This window comes from Plecotus auritus (genome assembly GCF_963455305.1).
Source record: "Plecotus auritus genome assembly, chromosome: 9".
Taxonomy (NCBI): domain Eukaryota; kingdom Metazoa; phylum Chordata; class Mammalia; order Chiroptera; family Vespertilionidae; genus Plecotus; species Plecotus auritus.
The window spans coordinates 145,303,954-145,324,277 of NC_137783.1; the positions used below are offsets into that span (position 1 = coordinate 145,303,954).

Genomic DNA, 20,324 nt, shown 5'->3' on the forward strand with positions numbered 1-20,324 from the left:
CCTGCTCTCCGGGACAGCTGATGCTCTCCATTGCACTGCTGAGTCTCCTCTCCAGGGTCACCCCCCTCCCACCAGGGCCCCGCCCTCCCTGAAGCACCTTCTCTTAGCTCAGGTCAGTCAACAGCACCGGCTTTACGCTGGATCCCAAAAGAACCGGAGAAGCAAACAGCTCTCCCATTGACAAGAGGCGCCCGACAGCGGGGGCCAAGATGGTCCCTCATCCACGCCACCCACCCACCCCAATGAAGGGCCTTGATGACTGGTAAAAACTCAGGTGCATGCAAACTATACCTTTCCAAAGGTAACCTTAAGCTTTGCCATGCCTAGAACATACAATTACATGCATGTAACCTATTTCCGTCCCTTCCCTTCTAGAAAACCTGAGAGCCTTCTAGCCCTAAGATGTTCCCAAAATTTTATGGAGCCCTCCTGCAACAATCTTAACACAGGACGTGGTCCTAATCATGTCAAAGTCCAACATTCCTGAAACGGGGCCATCCAGTTACGTTCTGACCTCAAAGATTCTCTACCCCATTGCCTCCCACTCTAAACTGCCAGAAAACTAGTCTTCAAGTATCACCAGCAAAGGAATCTCCGGGCTCATATCTCTTCTTTTAACTCTCACTTTCTCATCGGTCCAAATTTTTTTTACAAACCATTCATTTGGCAACTGCAAACTAGCCGTGTCGAACGAACGTGCAAGTCGGCACACAAAAATAAAAATAAAAAGGCTGCAGTCACAGCCCAATTGGATCAGCAAGATTCAGACCTGCCAGGAAAAAAATCCTTTTGATGTTCTGTGATTTTGCAGTCCTAAGTTTTATTAACAATTACTCAGCCTGTTAGCACCCACGACGTCCCTTGCAGTTACAGCCGCCAAGTCCTGGCCCAGAGACGTGCCTGAAGGACGGGCCCAGGTGGCCTGGCCACGCTCAGTCCCACCATGTGGGAGCAAGAGCCCTCCTGGCTCCGGTCCTTCATTAGGACTCTCCCCTGCAGGCGGAAGGGCCGAGCCCAGGGCCGATCCTCACGGAGTTCTCGGGAGGACCAGGGAGATAAGTGAGGCGGATCTTTGTGCAAAAGGGTTGGCTTAAAAAACGACTTTCAGATGACTCCGTGCCACTCACTTAGGTGGCGACAGCACCGGCATTTCAGTTGCTGGCCCTCAGGAAAGTGGGGGCAGGCCCACCCCAGTGGGAACCCAGAAGGGGTGTGGTGGCGCTTGTATCTCATTGAATCCAAGATGCTGCCAACTGCACGGCACGCCACTCTTTTATGTATAAGTTGGAAAGAAAAAATTCTGCCAATTAAACGGGGACACCATGTGTGTGGGTGTTTTTTTCAATCCTATCACTTAAAAGAGGCAGCTCAATTTCAGAGCTCTGAATGTGGAATGGAAGAAATGCTGGAGCCCTGAGCATCATCTCATGAACTAGGAGGTCACGGTTCGATTCCTGGGCAGTAGGGGGTGAACAGGAGGCAGTGAGCCATGATTCTCTTTCATCACTGATGTTTCTATCTCTCTCCCCCTCTCCCTGAATCAATAAAAACGTATTTTTAAAAAAGAAAATAATTAATGCTGGAGGCCTCAGCATGAGCCAGATGGTGAAGTGCTTGAGAGGCAGAGTGGAAACAAGTCTCTGAACGCAGGGAGTATCCTAACATGGAATCGCATTTTTTCAAGAAAACCCGATAATCCCGATTTTTATGTGCAAGTTTTAGAAACATTGGCAACTAATTGGAGTTTTTAGGGTCTTTGTGCAGGACGCACGGAACCTGGCGGCTGCTCCGGCTGGGTAGGCGTCCTCCCACTTCCTCCCAGGGGCTCAAGGCAGAGCTGCAAGCGTGGGTTCCATCACAGCACCTCCCACCCCCGTGCCTTTTAAAGGCACAGGATTTTCACAGGCTGCCACACACACCAACTCGAGTTCGGAGGACTTTCTTCACCATGAAGTGGCCAACCCCAGGCACCAGGTGATGGAACTAAGACTGCATAGTGCTGAGTTTTCTTTTCTAATATTTACTTTCTCATACAAAGCACTCTTCCGAGGCTTTCAAACCACTCCTGTTCCACTGACACTACCTGGTCTTCTTCCATGACCTCTGTGCTACAGAGGGAGGTAAAATAAACAGCGAGATACCCACAGGGGACACAAGGAGAACTCACACAGACTGGGACTGAGTGCAAAGGCCTTATCCTGTGGGGGCTGCTGGTCACTCCAGGCTCTCTCCCTTCTCAACAGGGACCAGTGAGGTTGGTTATTGGCATCTGGGACCTGGGAATACACCTTAGAGGGTCTGTGCATATATAACCAAGTTAAGATGAGGCCATATTGGATGAATGTGCACCCTAATCCACAGACGGGTATCCTTTGAAGAAGAGGACAATCTGGATTAGATCTGAGGTCCAGGGAGCAGGCCACACATGATGGCGGGGGCAGAGACTGGCCTGTGCATCTACCAGCCAAGGAACATCAGCACGGAAGGACCCTCCCCTAGAGCTCCAGGGAGAGCTTGGTCCTGCCCACACCTGGGCTTTAGACCTCAAGGTTCCAGAACTGAGAGCACAGAGTGCTGCTTTAGGCCATCGACGTGTGGTATTTTGTCACAGCAGCCTCGGGGAACTGATAACATACCATGAACATTTCAGAACACGTTGTTTTTCTCAACGTCGTGTGAAATTGCTGGCATCTTCGCACAGCTACCAGGGCCCTTTTAGGAAAGTATGCACAAGGGCAAATTCCTGTTAGGTCAAGGGTAGCCTGACAATTCCTAGGCAGCCCTCAGGTGACAGCCTGGGAATCTGTGCTGTGATCCCAAAGTGTGGACTGCACGTCTCTGCTCACCGTGGGAGCAGGGCAGAGAGCACACGGGGAGGGGGAGAAGAGAGTATCCGGAAGGCTGTTACTTCTACCAGTTCCAGACCCAAAACCCGCGCCTTGAGGGTGGGGACTGAAGAAGACGGTTCAAGTGAGGAAGTGAAATACCACCATCGCCATTCCCGTGGGTGCTTCATCGTGCGGGGCTCCAGCAGAGCTGGGAACAAGCCCTCAGCAGCCTCTCTGGCGGGTGGGGGACACCTGCAGGTCCCCTACTCAATGCAGTAGAGCTACTTCCCAGCTTCCATCCCTGCGACCCGAAGGGCCTGCCTGGCTCATCGCAGGCCCTCAAACATCTGTTTCCTTCCCTTGTGCGTCAGCCTCCGTGTCTGCCTGGCTCCCTAGAGCTCTAAGCCAAAGAGAATTTCATAACAGCTCATGACTGTGTGTTGAAGACTCAAGTGAAAAGAAGATACGGACCCAGCACTGGAAGGTGTTTCTATGGTGTAGGCTCTCAAAGAGAGAGCAGGAAGAGGAGAGGGGGTGGAGGGCAAGGAAAGTGCAGGGCTGGGGAGGTGGGTGGGGTGGGCGGGGTGGGCTAGAACGGTAATGGCTAGCGTGGCACAGGCCAGGCATGTCACAGCAGAGTTTGGTTCGAGGACAATGTCACTCGCATTTACTAAGGGAATATGTCTGTCAGCACTTACCAAATGCTTAACCTGCTCCAGGCACCCAGCTCCGAGCCTCAGATACATGACTCATTTAGGATTTAGAACAATGCCCTGTGGCCAGCAGAGCGGATCTTCACCCTGTTTGCACCAGGAAATAGTGCCTGTTGGTTAAGGTCCACTAATTCCTAACTGCACGTCTCTGCTCACCGTGGGAGCAGGGCACAGAGAGCACACGGGGAGGGGGAGAAGGTGTAGAATAAGGTAAAACGGTGCCAGGGTCCCAGAGGCCATAACTAGAGACTGAGGGGTAGGGGGCGGGGTGGGGGGGGGGGACGACCGAGCACTGTCTGGCCCCCATGCCCCTGTTCTTAACCATAGCATTTATGGTCTCACATTTGAGATGGAAGAATTTAAGTGAAGTGGGAGGTATGCCCGGTATTACCCGAGATATTTAAAAACAAATACAGATTTTCTGTTGAGAAATCTGCTGACAGTTGCATGGGCACTCTCTTGTAGGGAGCTTTCCTCTTGCTGCTTTTAAGATTCTCTCTTTGTCTTTAGCCCCTGGCGTTTTAATTATGATGTGTCTTCGTGCGGGCCTCTTTGGGTTCTTCTTGTCTGGGACTCTCTGCACTTCCTGGACTTGTAAGTGCAGGAATGGCGATGGTGGTATTTCATTTCCTCACTTGAACCGTCTTCTTGTAAGTCTATTTCTTTCACCAAGTAGGGGAAATTTTCTGTCATTATTTCTTCAAATAGATTTTCAATATCTTGCTCTCACTCTTCTCCTTCTGGCACCCCCATAATGCGAATGTTGGTACCCTTGAAGTTGTCCCAGAGGCTCCTTATCCTATCTTCATATTTTTTAACTCTTTTTTCTTTTTGCTCTTCTGATTGGGTGATTTTTGCTTCCTCATATACCAAATCATTGATTTGATTCTCAGAATCCTCAACTCTACTGTTGAATCACTGTAAATTAACCTTTATTTCAGTTAGCGTATGCTTTATTTCTGACTGGTCCTTTTTCATGTATTTTATGTTCTCACTAATATTCTTGAAATTCTCACTAAGATCCTTGAAAGTCTCACTAAGTCCTTTGAAGCTCTGACAGCTGATTTCTCAACAGGAACTTTGCAGACCATAAGGGAGGGGCAAGAAATATTCAGTGATGAATAGCAAGGACCTACAACCAAGATTACTCTACCCAGCAAAGCTATCATTTAGAATTGAAGGTCAGATATAGAGCTTCAGACAAGAAAAAGCTAAAGGAGTTTATCACCACCAAACCAGTATTACATGAAATGTTGAAGTGTATTCTTTAAGAAGAGGAAGAAGAAGATGATGATAACGATTAAAAATATGAACAATAAAATGGCAATAAATACATATCAATCAACAATTAAACCTAAAATAAACAAACAAGGAATATAATGAACAAAATAAACTGATGAATAAAATAGAACCAGAGGCATAGACGCATGGAACAGAATGACGAATCTCAGAGGGAAGGAAGAGATTAACTAAAGAATTTATATGCATATATGCATTACCTATGGACACAGACAATAGGGTGGTGAAGGCCTGGGGTGGGGAAGGAAGCGGGTGGAGGGGGACAATGGTGCAAAGAAAGGGGAACATCTGTAATATTCTCAACAAAAAGATTAAAAAACAAACAAACAAACAAATACATAAACAAAATGATTAGGTTAGAAAGGAGGCAATATTAACACACACATCTTGGATTTCTTCTGCACAGTGAGTGCTGTGAAGGAACGTGAGTTTCTGCTCTGAAATGTTCAGTGGACATGAGCAGAGCAAGGACAATGGGCCAGGGACAGAAGGTCACCAGGACAGAAAGCCCCAGGTACCTAGCAACTGGCAAAACTGGGAAAAACAAGACCTCACTCTAAGGGTGACCTTTCCTCCCCTAGCATATCGCTAGTCTCGTGGTTTAGACCCTCTCAGAGGAGGAACAAGGGGGCCGGAGAATAGCCTCATATGACTCCCATACAAGCCCTTGCACAATCACTCCTTTAAGCATTAAGCCTTCAGGACAATGAGGTTCTGATCAGCATCAAATCATCTTAGGAACAAAGCCTCGGGTCTGTAGACTACAGAGACAGCTTTTTGGTCAAACTTCAGATAACATCTAGGCTTCAGTTGTGTTTCAGCTCCTGGACCAGAAAAGTAGCAAAACCAGAGGGACCTACAACAAGGCTAACATCAGGACCAGACACAATGACTGTATAGCCAACCCATTAGTAGAGCCCATGGCTCTGAAATGGCACACCTGGAGAGTTGATGAATACTCTATCATGATCCTCCCCTGGGACCTCCCCTAAAATCCCTGCCCTTAATAGCCCTTAGGACTGAGGATTCAGCCAAGAACACAGCCTCCCCCCACCCCTTCCCCTAGGCACGTTTTCCTTCTCTCGCTCTCCCCACACCCCACCCCCTTGGCCTCTGTATCTTGTTTCCTGAGCCCATTTCTTTTATGGCTCACTTCTACCCCTGTGACTTTCTAAAGAAACTTTTGCTTGTGTTTGAGTCTTGGTTCTGAATGTTTTCTTAGCTAGAACTCAAGGACCGAGGCTGCTGAACCGAGGTCCAATCACCAGTAACGTTCTGGTGCCGTTTGGCCACCAACAGACATAGCGTTAAAGCGCAGTGATATTTAAACTCTGTAAGGGCCCGTTTTGCTTTCCGAAGCTCAACTTCAGAGGGCTTTTGAAATGCAGCCCTGAACAATGGCTTGCCAGAACCAAGACCTGGAGGAGAGGGGACACCTGGATCACGTGACAAGGCAGTGTGTCCAGCAGAAACAAAGAGCATGACTCTTCCACAGGGATCAGGTGGGATGGCAGGGGGGACGGGAGGCTGAAGGAATGCCCATATCACTGGGCTGAGCCAGCCCACTGAAGACCAAATGGCTCTCATTGTCCCTGGGAAGTGTATTAGTTTCCTAGGGCGGCCAAACCAAAGTACCATAAAGTGAGTGGCTTTAAGCAACAGAAATGTATTCTCTCACATTTTTGGAGGCCAGAAGTCTGCGGTGGAGGGGTACATGGGGCCGCGCTTCCTCTGAGGCTCTGGGGAGAATCTCTCCCTACCTCTTGGTAGCTGCTGGTGGCAGCTGTCCATTCCTGGCGTTCCAAGGCTTGCAGCTGCATCCGTCCAATCTCTACCTCTACTGTCACATGGCTTTCTTCCCTCATATTCTCACACTGTCCTCTCATGAGGACACCCGTCATACCGAATGAAGGACCCACGTGACTCCAGTATGACCTCAGCGTACTAATTACACTCACAATAACCCTATTTCCAAATAAGGTCACATGCTGAAGTCCTGGGGGTTAGGACTTTATCTTTTTTTTGGGGGGGGGGGGGCGGGGGGAGAGACAGAATTCAACCCATAACCGTAAGATTCTTACTTTCAAATTGTTAAAGAAAAGAATGGGAGCAGGATGTCTGTGAATGTCACCCTATTCCACAGCTGTGGGCCAGCTGTCACTCACTAAGTAATCATTTGTAAGAAGCAAGCGAGTGGGTGGATGGCTGGATTAGTTTGCGAGGGTGATCATGACGAAGTACCACAACTGGGTGGCTTCGTCAACAGAAATGTGTTGTCTCACAGCTCTGGAGGCCAGAAGTACAAGATCGAGGTGTCGGCAGGGCTGGTTCCCCCTGCGGCCTGGAGGATCTGTTCTGGCCTCTCTCCTTGGCTTGTCGAGGGCCATCTTCTCTCTGTGTCCCTTCAGATCATCTTCCCTCTGTATGTACCACTGCATCCACATACCCCGTTTTTACAGGGACACAGGCACATGGAAGTAGGGCCCAGCCCAATGGCCTCACTTTAACTCTACAGAGACCCTACTTCCCAATAAGGTCACGTTTTGAGCTGCTGGAAGTTAGGACTTCAACATTATGAATGGGGGGGGAGGAGTGGCAGGGGGGATGACAATGCAACCCATAACAATGGTGTCGTGACATTTCTGCTACACAGGCAGCTAAAGGGGAGGACTCAACCCCACTGTGGCAGCATCTACCAGTTCCCTGGCAGGCTCCCTTCCCAGGCCACAGCCCATCACCAGCCCCTCCTCTGAGGAAAGACAGCGCAGTCTAAGAGAAGACGCAGCAAGCCATATCCATCCTGTAGAAACGTCCTGGTTTCCTGCAGCATTTAGCATGTGACCCAGGGTGTCTGGTGACATAGCTGAATTGCTGTGAAAGTCTGGTAAGAATAACAACTCAGAATCCAGTGTTCCCCCTCCCCCCCCATCTCTGCTTGCCCTGTGGCACCAGGTTTAAAAGAAAACATTATATGTGGCACCACCTAGAGGCAGAAGGTGAGAAAGATGATGAAAAGGAAAGAGGAAGCCCCACTCTCCTCCCTCTTCTTTATTTTTATTGTTGACACTATCTCACATGCTCCCATTCCCCTCCCCTGTGTCCCTCTCCAACCAGCCGCCCGCCCCCCTTCCCTCTGACCATCACCACACTGCTGATCGTGTCCATGGTAAGTTCTCGGACTAATCCCTTCGCCTTATATATTTCTCGGTGATCATTAGTCCAAACCCACTCATGGATTTCTGCATCACATCAGAGCCCTTAAAAGCCATGCTCAAGAAATGGTTGGGAACAGTAAAAGCAAATAAAATTTAAATTCCATTTTTGACCTATTTTCAATGTCTCTGAACTTGGAAATGTATTAACGTTTTATTACTGGACAAAATCCTTGCATTTATCCCCATTTCCTCTTTCCTCCCTCCATCCCCCACCCCCACCCCATACCAACATAAAGGGCCTGTGACTTTAAAAGTCCGCACGTGCCTGCTCAAAGACACGGATCAATATTATTTCTCCAAGAGAAGAATGAGCCGCGGATCTCACACCTCCATGACCTTGCCCCCATCTGGTCAGGACACAGAGGTGGGACGTTAGGCCCTGGATTCCCGTCACAGTGGGCCCTGGAGGTGGGGATCGCTGCTTTATTATTTCAGCAAGTGATAGCAATGAAGCGCAGTCTCTTCTCTCAGGGACTCGCAAGACCAATGGCCATTTTAGAAATCATTTCCATGGGAAACCATCATCGAGGTTTCTACCTTTAAAAAAAGCGGATTAGTGGTGGCAACAGTCGGGTCTCCGTCGGCTGAGTGGCACGGCTCCACGTGCAGAGAAAGACCGAAGGACCCCACTGTGGCCTCTGGGGGAGGAAGGCTATGGGACTCGGGCTCCGGGCCAACAGGCAAGCTGTGCAAGCTCACTGGGGCTCAGCTTCCTCCTCATACGGACTTGTGACAATTGAGTCAATATAACGTAACATGCAGCCCAGGGGAGCTCAAGGAAGGGCACATCACGACAGTGTTTTCATGAAGCGTCCATGTTTTTCTAAAACGTCTCTCTATTCCTTTTTCTGCCAGGAACAGTTATTTAGATAAAACGATTATGTAGGGCATGCCACTAACCAGGAACAGAAATACACTCAAAACTCTCCCAAAACGAGCCTCTTCTCTCAGAACTCTGAGAAGGGGAGGTTCTTCAGATTCATGAGGTGGAAAATGTAGTGACTCAACCCAGATGGAAATGTATTCTAGTCCATTAACAGATATTTCACAAAGTCAGAAATATAACTAGTAAACAGAGGTATTGGGAAAACATTCAATTTCTTTAGATAATAAAAGAAATTAAACAAACGATAGAACTGTTTTCAACTATCAAATGAACCATAAACATATTTTTTTAAGATATTAGCGGATGCTGCCAAGACTGAAAGAAAGCCAGGGTTCTCAGGCGGTGCCAGCGAAGAGCACGCCGGTGCCAGCCCTCAGCAGAACACGTGGGCGGTCCGGGATCAGGAGCCAGAAAAAGCCTCTGTCCCTCAACCCAGTCATTTCATTTCTGTGAACCAAACAGTGGCTCGCGAGCCGCCGTTTGCCACTCTGTTGACTAATGAGTTTGCCTACCACTGACCTAAGCATTTAAAAGAGGAACACTGTGGCTCAGTAGCTGAACTTCGACCTATGAACTAGGACAGTGGTTCGCATGTGGCTCTCGAGCCGCGGTTTGCCGACCACTGGTATAGATGATAAGGTTTCTCCCTGTCTCATGACAATCTTTCCTCTGCTGTGCTCACAGCCTCATATCCCACCGTGACATCCTGCTCTGGGCCCTTCTCTCGCCCTCTGAAAAGGGCAAGGATTCTTGTTTGAGTGCATTATCTTCTAAAAGCCAAAGCTATTTCACTGGGCACTCGAGGCAATAACCTCTCCCTGGAGAGACTACCGCCGCCTTCACACTCCTCCCCATTGAGCACCAAGTTGCTCCAAAGAATCAGAGAAAGGGCTTTGCAACTTCTGGGCAAGACATGGAAGGAAGTGGCACGAATTGTAGATGGGCCAGTTGGTACCCTGGAGACCTCAGCTCCACCCCTCCTGGCTCTGTCCTCTGCTTATGTAAAACTTCCTCCGTTGGCCCTAAACCTTTTGATCCGCAGAAGTAAAAAAGCAAAAGAGACTTAAACCCCCAACAATAGCGGATGGTTAGCTTACAGTGCATCTACTTGATGGAATAATAGGCAAGCTCACAAAACAATTATGAATGCCAACTATGCTAATGTGGCCAAGGGCCTCCAATGTGAAGAAGAATAATGGTGACTCAATCATGCGTTCCCATGACGACGACCAGATAAAACAGTTTGTGCAGACTGACCAGTAACAGTTGTTGTCTACCAGGCATGGTGCCGTGTGGTTAACATGCATTCAAACTTCCCAACAATGCCATCAGAAGCCTTATTCTCGTTTTGGAGAGGAGGGAACGGAAGCACCAGGAATCCTCATTTGATCCTCCCAATGGCTACGATTTAGAACATTCTGGTAACTTTCCTAAGACCACATAGCAGGGAGGAGAGGGATGGGAGAAGGGGCTGGGATTTGTCCAGTGGCCACACCGTCGACTGACTCCCGGACTGTAAGGCAATATGTCAGAAATTTAAAATGCAAGCATTTGTTTTAAAAAAGGACTTCTTTTCCTTCCCTCTATTGTCTAAACGTTCTAGTGTTCTTCTGTTTTTATTTAAAGACCAAAAAAGAAAAAAAATGCAACAGAGGAGAGGCTGGTTTTTTTTCAATGCATGTGTTTGTGTGTATGGTTTTTAAAATTATATTTTGATCAAAAGACTAAATAAATGTCAATCAAGTCCCCACTTGGGGGTTAAGGGTAGGAAATGAGGAAAAAAGAATGGAGAACCGCCAAGACGAGCCTGTTCCAAACCAAACCGAACAGCGCCAGGCAGCTGCCCGCACCATCGTTTTTTTCCATCCTCTCTTCCCACCACGCCTTCCAGCCTGCGCAGGGATTCTGCAATCAGGGCCCGGGCCTGACGGAGGACACGGCATGTCACAGCGGACGCTGCTAGCACAGAGCGCTACTGACAAAGCTGCGAATAAAACAGATCTCACCCCCAGCCCTGCATTCCTCCACAAACTCATCCTGCACCGAGCTTCCCCTCAGCCACGGACAGTCTGCACGTCCTGGAGGTTCAAATACAAACCACGTCCTAAAGTGGCCGGTCCACACATCCGTGCAGCCTTAATAATGCTCCGGGCTGGACAGATCATGGCGTTTACACATGCTCTGTCATGTGAACTCAAATGACAAACATTACATTTCTAGCAATGTCGAAGCCACGCTAGAAATTAGAGAAGGCTGAGAGAGACAATACTTGTTTAAGAAACTGCAAATAAAAATAAAAATGCAGCATGTACGGTGGTGTATTCAGGAAAAACCAAACGCAACCAACAAAATGAAACCCTCCCCACACAAAAACATACTGCCGATCCAGCCCCCAGAAGGTCTCTGCAGAGCAGGGGCCGGCAGCCGGAATACTGGACCCTCGTACGGGTGAGGGGCATCTCGGAGCGGCAGCTTGCCCTCGGAATCACATCACGTGGGGGGTGGTTGCTGAGCGGCTCCAGAGGTGGACTCCACACCCAGTGCTCCTTCCCGTGGGTCCACAGCCTCGGCCTCGAACCCCGGTACCAACGATGTTCAAAGTCCCCTGATCAGCCTCTCCTCGGCCAATTCCTCAGCTGGCTTCAGAGAGACAGCAGCCTCGGAGCCACACACAGTCCTCCTGACGGAGGCCTGCTGCCCGAAGCCCAGGAAAAAACCAAGAACCACTGTCCAGCTGTGTGGACGCCAGGCAGCCACCCCCTGGACAGCCTGGAGCCCGGCATTCTGGGGGCGGGGGTGTTTCCCACCTGCCAGGGTGCCCTGACCCGGCTCACGCGGCCACACTGTGCGGAGGAAGAGGAAAACACGCTCCGGGGCAGGGAGTGGGACCACTGGACACCTGGCACCCCTCCACGCACATCCCAGGTGTCTCCTTTCTCACAGACTGCCCCCCCCCCCATCTGAATCTCACGCCTATTTCAGGGGCACTACACGGGGCGGGTCAGGTACCCTAGGTCCTGGTGGTGCCCAGTTGAAGGATGACGCCCACACCTTCTCGGCTGAGGAAGGGGCATGCAGAAGTAAATGACTATCTAGCCAGTACCAGCTCCATGCTGGACACTTGGCGCATTGCCTCTTACTTAATTGTCAAGGACATTCCACAACGTACAAGACGTGCGAGAGGGTTATCAGCCTGGGCCTGGGGGTCAGGCAGCCTGGGTTCAAATCCAGGTCCGCTGCTTGCTGGCGGGTGGATCCTGAGGCTACATAACCCGTAGGTCTCAGATTCCTCGTGTGTAAAGTCAAGGCCACGACAGTCCCCCAGGATGGGGGTTAGGAGAGCTCTCTCAGCGCTGTGGCTCCGTCGCCACCAAGGCTCCTGTTTCTGCAGAGACAGGGCTACAGGTGGAGAGGACCGGACTGCTGGCCAGAGGCTCAAGCCCACCCCGGGCAGCAAAGAGAGCATATGGGACCTAACCAGATCGGGACCTCCTCCCCGCTCCCCTCCCAGGGTCCCCCTCCCGCTTCCCCGCAGTGCCGGGCACTCACAACACTCCTTCTCGTCGCTCTTGTCAAAGCAGTCGGGCAGCCCGTCGCACTGCCAGGCGCCCGGGATGCACCGCCCATTGCTGCACATGAAGTTGCCCGGAATGTTGCACTCGTTGGTGAAGTTGTTCCCGGGGAGCAGCTGGCTCTCTGTTGGAGAGAGGGGACAGGGCCATCAGACACCATGGCAAAGGCGGCAAGGACCTGAGCTCCCCTCCCCACACCCCCCGAAGGGGGCTCCTGTTTGGTGTGGGCTGTATAGGTGAGACCTCTCTGGGTCTCAGTTTCCTCATCTGTGAAATGGACTGATAAAATGCCCTGCCCCACCCCTGGGGATTCTGAGAGGACTACATGGGGGGAAATTGCGACGTGGGGGGCAGGTGTCTGACACACATTAGGTGCTTACTGACTTGTCTTCTTTTTCCATCAAAAAGGATGGCTGTAAAATACGCACATTCTTTCCTGGCCATCAGCAGTGACCAAAGCTGAAGGTTCCCGGACAGGAGTGAGCACTGGACCCCCACAGCCTCCAACAGCAGGAACTGCGGGCCCCTGCCAGGTCTCACACTCTGGGACTCTACAATCGCAGAATCCTTGAACTTGGGCCAAGTCAACAGGGATATTGGTAGATAATTTCACTTTAGAAAATGCGAGCCCCAGCCCACAAAATCGACCTGCCTGAGGTCAACGGGGAGAAAAAGCCAAAGTGAAAATTACACGAAGGCCTCTAACCCCCGAGAGAGCGCCAAGGTCACCGAACTGCTTGCCAAGCGTTCCTGGAGATTCAGAGCCAGGCCCCGAGGTGTAGGTGCAACTCCACTGAACAGAGTTACAGCGCGCCAGGGCCCTCACCCCAAAGTGCTCAGCCTTAGGCTAGAAAGCAAGCAGGGCATGGGTGGGGCGGGGGGGCTGCATGCATCCCCCAGTGGACTCGGGAGGGGTGATTTTTTCAAGGGAACTAGAATGGAATCCATCTGATGGGCCTGAACTAGGGTGATCAATGGCTGGGAGAGGAGCCGTCTGGAAGTAACGCAGTCTTAGGGGAAAAGAAGCCCCATCCTTCCAGGGCTCCCTCCGGAGTCGTCAGCGAGCATTTATGGAACATGTATGACCAGACACTTGTGCTAGGTCCTAAAGATGCCGAGAGATGAAGCCTAAGGCTGGAAGGGCACGTGGGTCTACGAACGATCTTATTGCCAAGGACCGTGAGGGGTGGCCGGGCCTGCCTGAGGGTAACGGAGGACCCATGAGCCTCTTTCACACGCTTTGCCGAAGAGAAGCATCGCATTCCAGACCCGTGACGTCACATCTTTCATGCCACTGTTCTTGACAAGCGCCATTATCTTTACCTGGCATGCCTTCGGACCTGAGGGGTCCCTGAGCAACCGTCTACGCACCTGTCAGCACACAACGTGTGCTGCTCTCCCTCTGGAGTGTCCCCTGACTTCTCCAAGCGGAAACACGCTCTTATTCTTCTGTGTGACTATGGTTCTAGGGGCTGATACTATACACGTCTGACAGCTGGAACAAGTGGGCAACAACCCATTGGAATGACACAGCCACAGGCAAGCAGAGCCACATCAGCCCCTGGACCGTGGATACTACCACACACCAGCTGCCCCGTGCGGGTGAATTAATAATGGACAGGCATGTCTTTCCACTAAACATGAGCTTTCAGAGTTCACTGAAGAATTCTAGAAGAGCAGCTGCAGCGAGGGGCCTCCCTCTGTCCCAACTACCCACACCCAAACCCTAACAACCCTCCATGTCCCCTCCTCACTCTGTCATCCCCCCCGCATGACGGCCAAGCACCCAATCCCGCACGCTGGTCTCCATGGCTACAGCCATGACTCCAGCCCAGGACGCCCGATCTCTCACCAGAGTCACTGCCACAATCTCCTGAAACTCGGCCTCCCTGCCACCCCTCCGGCCCCTCTCTGTGGCCAGAGGGACCTTATTAAGGAGCAAGTCAATCATGACCCTTCCTTACTTTAAAAAGCCATCGGATAATGTCAAAATCCGAGGTTTTAAGAAAAGCTGGAGGAGAGAGGCGGCATTGTAGTGGGTCAGGGGTCCTCAAACTATGGCCCACGGGCCACATGCGGCCCACCGAGGACATTTATCTGGCCCGCCGGGTGCCGCTGCCTGTCCTGCTTAGCAGCCGACTCGTCCCGGGCCCGCAGTGCGCATAGGAATTTGTTCATAGTTTTTTTTTTAAACTATAGTCCGGCCCTCCAACGGTCTGAGGGACAGTGAACTGGCCCCCTATTTAAAAAGTTTGAGGACCCCTGTAAGTGGGTGCTGATAGATACAGGGATGGAACCTGAGGGCCCCTCAGGCTGAGAGACAGACAGCAAAGACACAGTGCCGAGAGGCCTGAAGGGAATGGAGCGAAAAATGAGCCGTGACTGTGGGAACTGCAAACATATTGTGCCACTATGGACCCTCTTCCACCAGCAAGTCAGGCATCGCTCATCACGGCGCTCTGTCCTCTGAGCCCACACTCCCTATCAGACCCTCTCGAGACTGGACTCCTCGAAAACCACCCCGCCACCCCGAGAAGAACGTGAAACCAGTTTCCCGTCTCCAGGAAAGGGCTCCAAGTGGCAGAGGGGGATCCACAGGAGTGGAGCCTCGAAGGACAGCCAGGTGCTGGGTCCCGGCCAGACATGGATGGCGTAGCCCAGAAAACCCCACACGTTCCGGCTGTTTCCCAACCACTGCTCAAGCCCCTCCAGCAGGCAGGGAATCCTTCAGGGCTCTGAATGTAACCGTCATGCTGTTTTGTTAGAAAGACCTCCACTTGCTTCTGCAGCGCTAGCTCCTCCAAGGCGAGCTGCCTGAGAAGTCGCTGCAATGGTGAAATCTTGTTCTGATAAACAGGTTTCCGGAGACAGAAAATTGGCCAGATTAGATTCCAGCGTGCTTGCTCTGAGAGTCAACAGGCTGGCAGCACACAGACGTGACACATGAAAGGGTGTGATGCAGGGACGTAAACACCACGTCTGTCAAACACAGTTGGCCCTGCCAGCCACAGGGCTCAGGGCTCCTGCACAGGTGGCCCTCCAGCAAGGGCTCAGAGCTCTGCAGGCTGACCAGGGATCCCCAAGGCCTGGCGACTGACAACATAGAGCAGTGGTCGGCAAACCGCGGCTCGCGAGCCACATGCGGCTCTTTGGCCCCTTGAGTGTGGCTCTTCCACAAAATACCATAGCCTGGGCGAGTCTATTTTGAAGTGGCATTAGAAGAAGTTCAAGTTTAAAAAATTTGGCTCTCAAAAGAAATTTCAATCGTTGTACTGTTGCTATTTGGCTCTGTTGACTAATGAGTTTGCCGACCACTGACATAGAGGAACATGTTTTGAGGGCTTCTGAGTAACTCCATTCTGCATGCAGGGGGCACAGATCCCTGCACTTCAGGGAAATGACAATATCATCAAAATCAAAAGCATCAGGAGAAACCACGACAATGAGAGGTTAAATCCCACTGATTCTGTCCTCAAAAATCTTCCCCAAACCCACCCAGTGTGCCTCTCCCAGACGGTACCAGCCAACCCAAGCTGCCAGTCGTTCCCAACACAGGGCAATTTTGCCCCCCAGAGGACACAGGGCAGAATCTGGGGACTTTGGGGTTCTGGTGTCTAGTGGGTCCAGGAATGCTGCTACCCATCTGCAAATGCACAGGGCAGCCCCTCACAGCAAAGAATCGCCAGCCCACAATGCCACTGAGGCCGGGGCTGAGAAATCCCAGCTTACACCCACCTCCCAGCGTCCCCTTCTGAGGGCCCCCAGCCCCTTCTCCTCACAGCAGAGGGAGATTTTAACAGGCTGCTGACGGCTTCTCGGTGCCCTTACAACACATCTGGAACTCCTGCCATGGTTGACAAGGCCCGGCAGGATCCAGCCCGGCCTCCCTCTGAACGTCATTTCCAACCACTTCCTGGAACACAAATGTCCTTCCTGCAGGGAGGCCTCCGCCCATGCTGCTCTCGGACCCCGGTTCTTCCACCCCCCTTTCCCCAGTGTTCGGGGCTGGACTGCATTCTCCCCAAACCCTTATGTTGAAGCCCTAACCCCCAGTCCCTCAGAACGTGACTCAATTCAGAGACAGGGCCTTTAAAGAGGTGGTCAAGGTAAAATGAGGCCATGAGGGTGGGCCCTCATCCAATCTGACGGGTGCCTTTCTACAAAGAGGAGATCAGGACGCAGACGGCCCTGGGGAATGACCATGTGAGGACGCGGGGAGAAGACGGCCATCTGCAAGCTGAGGACGCAGGCCTCCAAAGGACCCAACTCTGCCCACTTTGATCTCAGACTTCTGCCCTCCAGGACGGGGAGAAGGTACATTCCTAGTATGGAAACCAGGGGTGGGCAACCTTTTTTCTGCCAAGGGCCATCTGGGTGTTTATAACATCATTCGCAGGCCATACAAAATTATCAACTAAAAATGAGCCTGCTATATTTGGTCCAACATTTAATGAACTCACCCCTAATGCCTTGGCAGGGCCAGACCAAATGATTTTGTGGGCCTTACACGGCCCACGGGCCGGACGTTGCCCACCCCTGAATTGTAAACCATCCACGCCGGGGTACTTTGTTAAGGCAGCCCTAGCAAACTAATACATTTGACTAATGTCACTCAGTCTTTCGACAACAGCTTTATGTCACTCATTCTGAGATTCTGTGTTGACCCAAGGGAAAGCTGGTCCCCATTTTTCAGTCGGGCATTGTGCCCCGTTTTCCTTTATCGCAAGCTGCGCTGACTGATGTGTCTGTCTGTACCATCTCCCCACGGGAAGGCACGCCCAGGAAGGCATGGGCCACCGCCTCGTCCAGCTCCGCATCCTTCACATCTAACGCTCAGTGGATCCCCAAAGAATATGTGTGGTCGCTCCAAGAAGAAAACCAAGAGCACAGTTACTGACTCATTCCCACCCCAGACTCCTCCTTGGAACATCCTAGCCTCATCCCTCCTGAAGGGATGGAACGTTCTACCCATCCACCCCTTGTCATGACACCGAAGGTGAGTGGGATCTGTGCACATACAGTTAAAAATAAGGCACATGAGGTGTCTGGATCTGTGCAAGTAAATTCCTACCCTGTCTACTTTAAAAGGGGTGAGAAATCTTGTCGCCCCGACAGCAGGACTTTCTAGTGGCTGAAATATTTATCCCATCTCAGCGTCTGGGGACACATTTAGAATCCAAAAAGACAAGCATTAGCACAAAGTAGGCTAGCGGGGCTTTCTCCTCCCCCCTCTCCTTTTTTTTCATTAAGCTGAAAAATGAAAAAGAGTTGCCCATGTTCACTGCAGCACATCACTTACTTAACATAACTATACCTGCTCTCCAAGAATGAAAAAAAAAAAAAAAAGTCCCCAGTCCTCCCCCACTGGGCAGAGGCAAACAGCCCACTGCAGCAGCATCTTCCAAAATCTCTGGCATCCACAAATTTATATCCAATGAGGGGGCCAAACTGGGGCAACTGTGAACACTCAGACAGCTGCTGCGTTCCGCCCACTCTCCTGGAATGGGCGGTTAGCAATGTCGACTTTCCCAGCTGAGAAACGGGAATGCCACGGGAGCAGCTGCAGTCCACCCCGTTCTCTGCTCTCCCCTGCTCATCGGCCGCCCCTCGGGGACATCCCTTGTCATGACACCCTAGAGAACTGACATCTGCAAACTCTCCATGGGCCCCGAGTTCAGATTTCTGCCCAGATGCCTCTGTTTTGATCCTTTGCTTCCTGACAATCCGGTCTGCAGGCTCCATGAACAACAAAGCAAGGCACACAAACATATGCGCAGACGCACATACGGCTTAGCATTCCATTTAGCAGATCTCAAAAAATCTCTTCCCTAAAACCTCTCCGGAGAACGAACACACCTCTTCCCACTGCCTGGTGCCAACACACACAGTGTCAGGAGGCCACTGAAAACAGCCATCTGTGTTCTCTTGGACTCACTTCTTCACACACAACACACACGCTCCGTGCACGGGCACAGGCAAAGCACCCAGGGGGCTGGTCGGCAACCATGTGTTTGCAAACATCCCTGGGAAACCCCCGAAGGTCCCTTCAACTCCAGACGGCTCCGCATGGTGGCATCCGTGTCAGATGGAGTGAGAGACATCTGTCCCCAGCATATCCCAGAGCCATTTGGTTCTCATCAAACAGACTGCTTCCTGCCGGAGTCCTGCTACGCGGAGCGCTCGCTGCCACCAAGGAGGGAGCAGTCACGTGTGCATGTCTGAGCCTGAAGTGAGGATGTGCTTCTGGCTCCAAGTACCTGAGCAGAGCCAGGACTCCAGCTCTGTCTAGGCCAGGGGTGGGCAAATTTTTTGACTCGAGGGCCACAATGGGTTCTTAAACTGGACCGGAGGGCCGGAACAAAAGCATGGATCGAGTGTTTGTGTGAACTAATATAAATTCAAAGTAAAGGAGCGGAGGGGAGAGCAAGAGAACCGGATAGAACAGCCGGATCCGGCCCGCGGGCCGTAGTTTGCCCAAGGCTGGTCTAGACTGTAACTGCCCTGCCCCAGCAGCCCCAGCCTCCATTGACCCATCTGTTCGAGGAAGAAATTGGTGAGAAGGTATAAAGTGGCTCGTGGGTTCAGCCCAGGACTGGGGACCCTGGGCATTGACAGATTTCATATGTACACAGATTTCATCTTTACACCGGCCATGAAGGACGATTGTGTGTAATGTTACCGCAGGGGAACGTATGGGTGGTGTGGGTCCACCCAGACAGTGAGTGGACTTAGCTGTCTGCCCAGCATCTGCACTTCACACAGCTCTCTTCTTTGCTTCTCCCGTGCAGTGATCCAAAAATAAATGCTCACAACATGATAAATGCTCTGTTTCCTTCTTAAAACGAGTTAGCAAAGGAAGCGAATGGCTAGTATTAATGAGAAAAGCACAGAGAAAGTGAAAAGGTCTAGAAAAGGACAATCCTTTACAGGAAAAAGCTCCATAAATTATCTTTGTCCTGTATTTACAGCCCCATTACGGGCCCGAAGCTGTTACTCACATTGTTTAGTTACGCTTCATCGCGTTTCATGAGGAAAATTATGTCGGAGCAGCATTAACGCCATGGGGATCTGCGGGAGGATGCTGAGCCTCAAAGGGGAGCGCTGAGCCCCGCCCACCCTGGTCCCATCCCCCCTTCTGCTCCCTTTCACAGCCTTTAAGAAGCCAATCATTATGGACTTTCCACTAGGGAAGATCTAACATCTGCTGAAGCTCTTAACACATGGCAGGAGTTTAACATCAATTCTCTTTGTACTCCTTCACAGCTGCGCTATGAACTAGGCACCATGCCCACTGTGCAGACGACAAAACAGTCTGAAGGAGTAAGAGAACACATTAAAGATATGACATAGGTACTCATACAAAGAGGAGAGAAAACAATACTGCACAGCATTTTTAGTGATGAAATTCAAAATATAATAATTGAGGACAATTTCCTGTAATACAGGTCTACTAAGGAAAAGAATGAAATCCTTTGCAAGGCGGGGAGGGGACAAGTAACATTTCAAAGTTTGTGCTCCCTATCATCAAATTCTATTGTAAAGTTTGTCTTTTTGTTAACCATTTAAAAATGTTTAAAGTATTCTTAGCTTGGGGCCATGGGCCATAGTTTTCCGACTCCTGGGCTAAAAGAGGGCAGGTCCACCTGAAACAGCCGATCCAAAGGCACTTCCTCTCTGTCCTATCACATCCACCACATTCTGAAACGATCCCTGGGGCTCAGTGACGTCCCCCCACCACGGAGACAGGGACCTTGGCCGTCCCGTTCCCCGCTGTGTCCTCAACAACCAGCAAGTGCCAGGCCCCCAGCAGA

The 20,324-nt window shown here is 51.1% G+C and overlaps 1 protein-coding gene across 3 annotated transcripts in view; it reads right to left on the reverse strand.

Annotated features, from left to right (window-relative positions):
- The window catches only part of LDLRAD3 (low density lipoprotein receptor class A domain containing 3), a 189,821-nt gene that overhangs the window by 107,917 nt on the left and 61,580 nt on the right, over positions 1-20,324 (reverse strand). For all 3 annotated transcript variants that reach the window (XM_080688385.1, XM_080688384.1, XM_080688383.1), the window contains exon 2: positions 12,491-12,637. In XM_080688385.1, the coding sequence (XP_080544511.1) occupies positions 12,491-12,637 (147 nt within the window). The remainder of the gene's footprint in view (positions 1-12,490; positions 12,638-20,324) is intronic.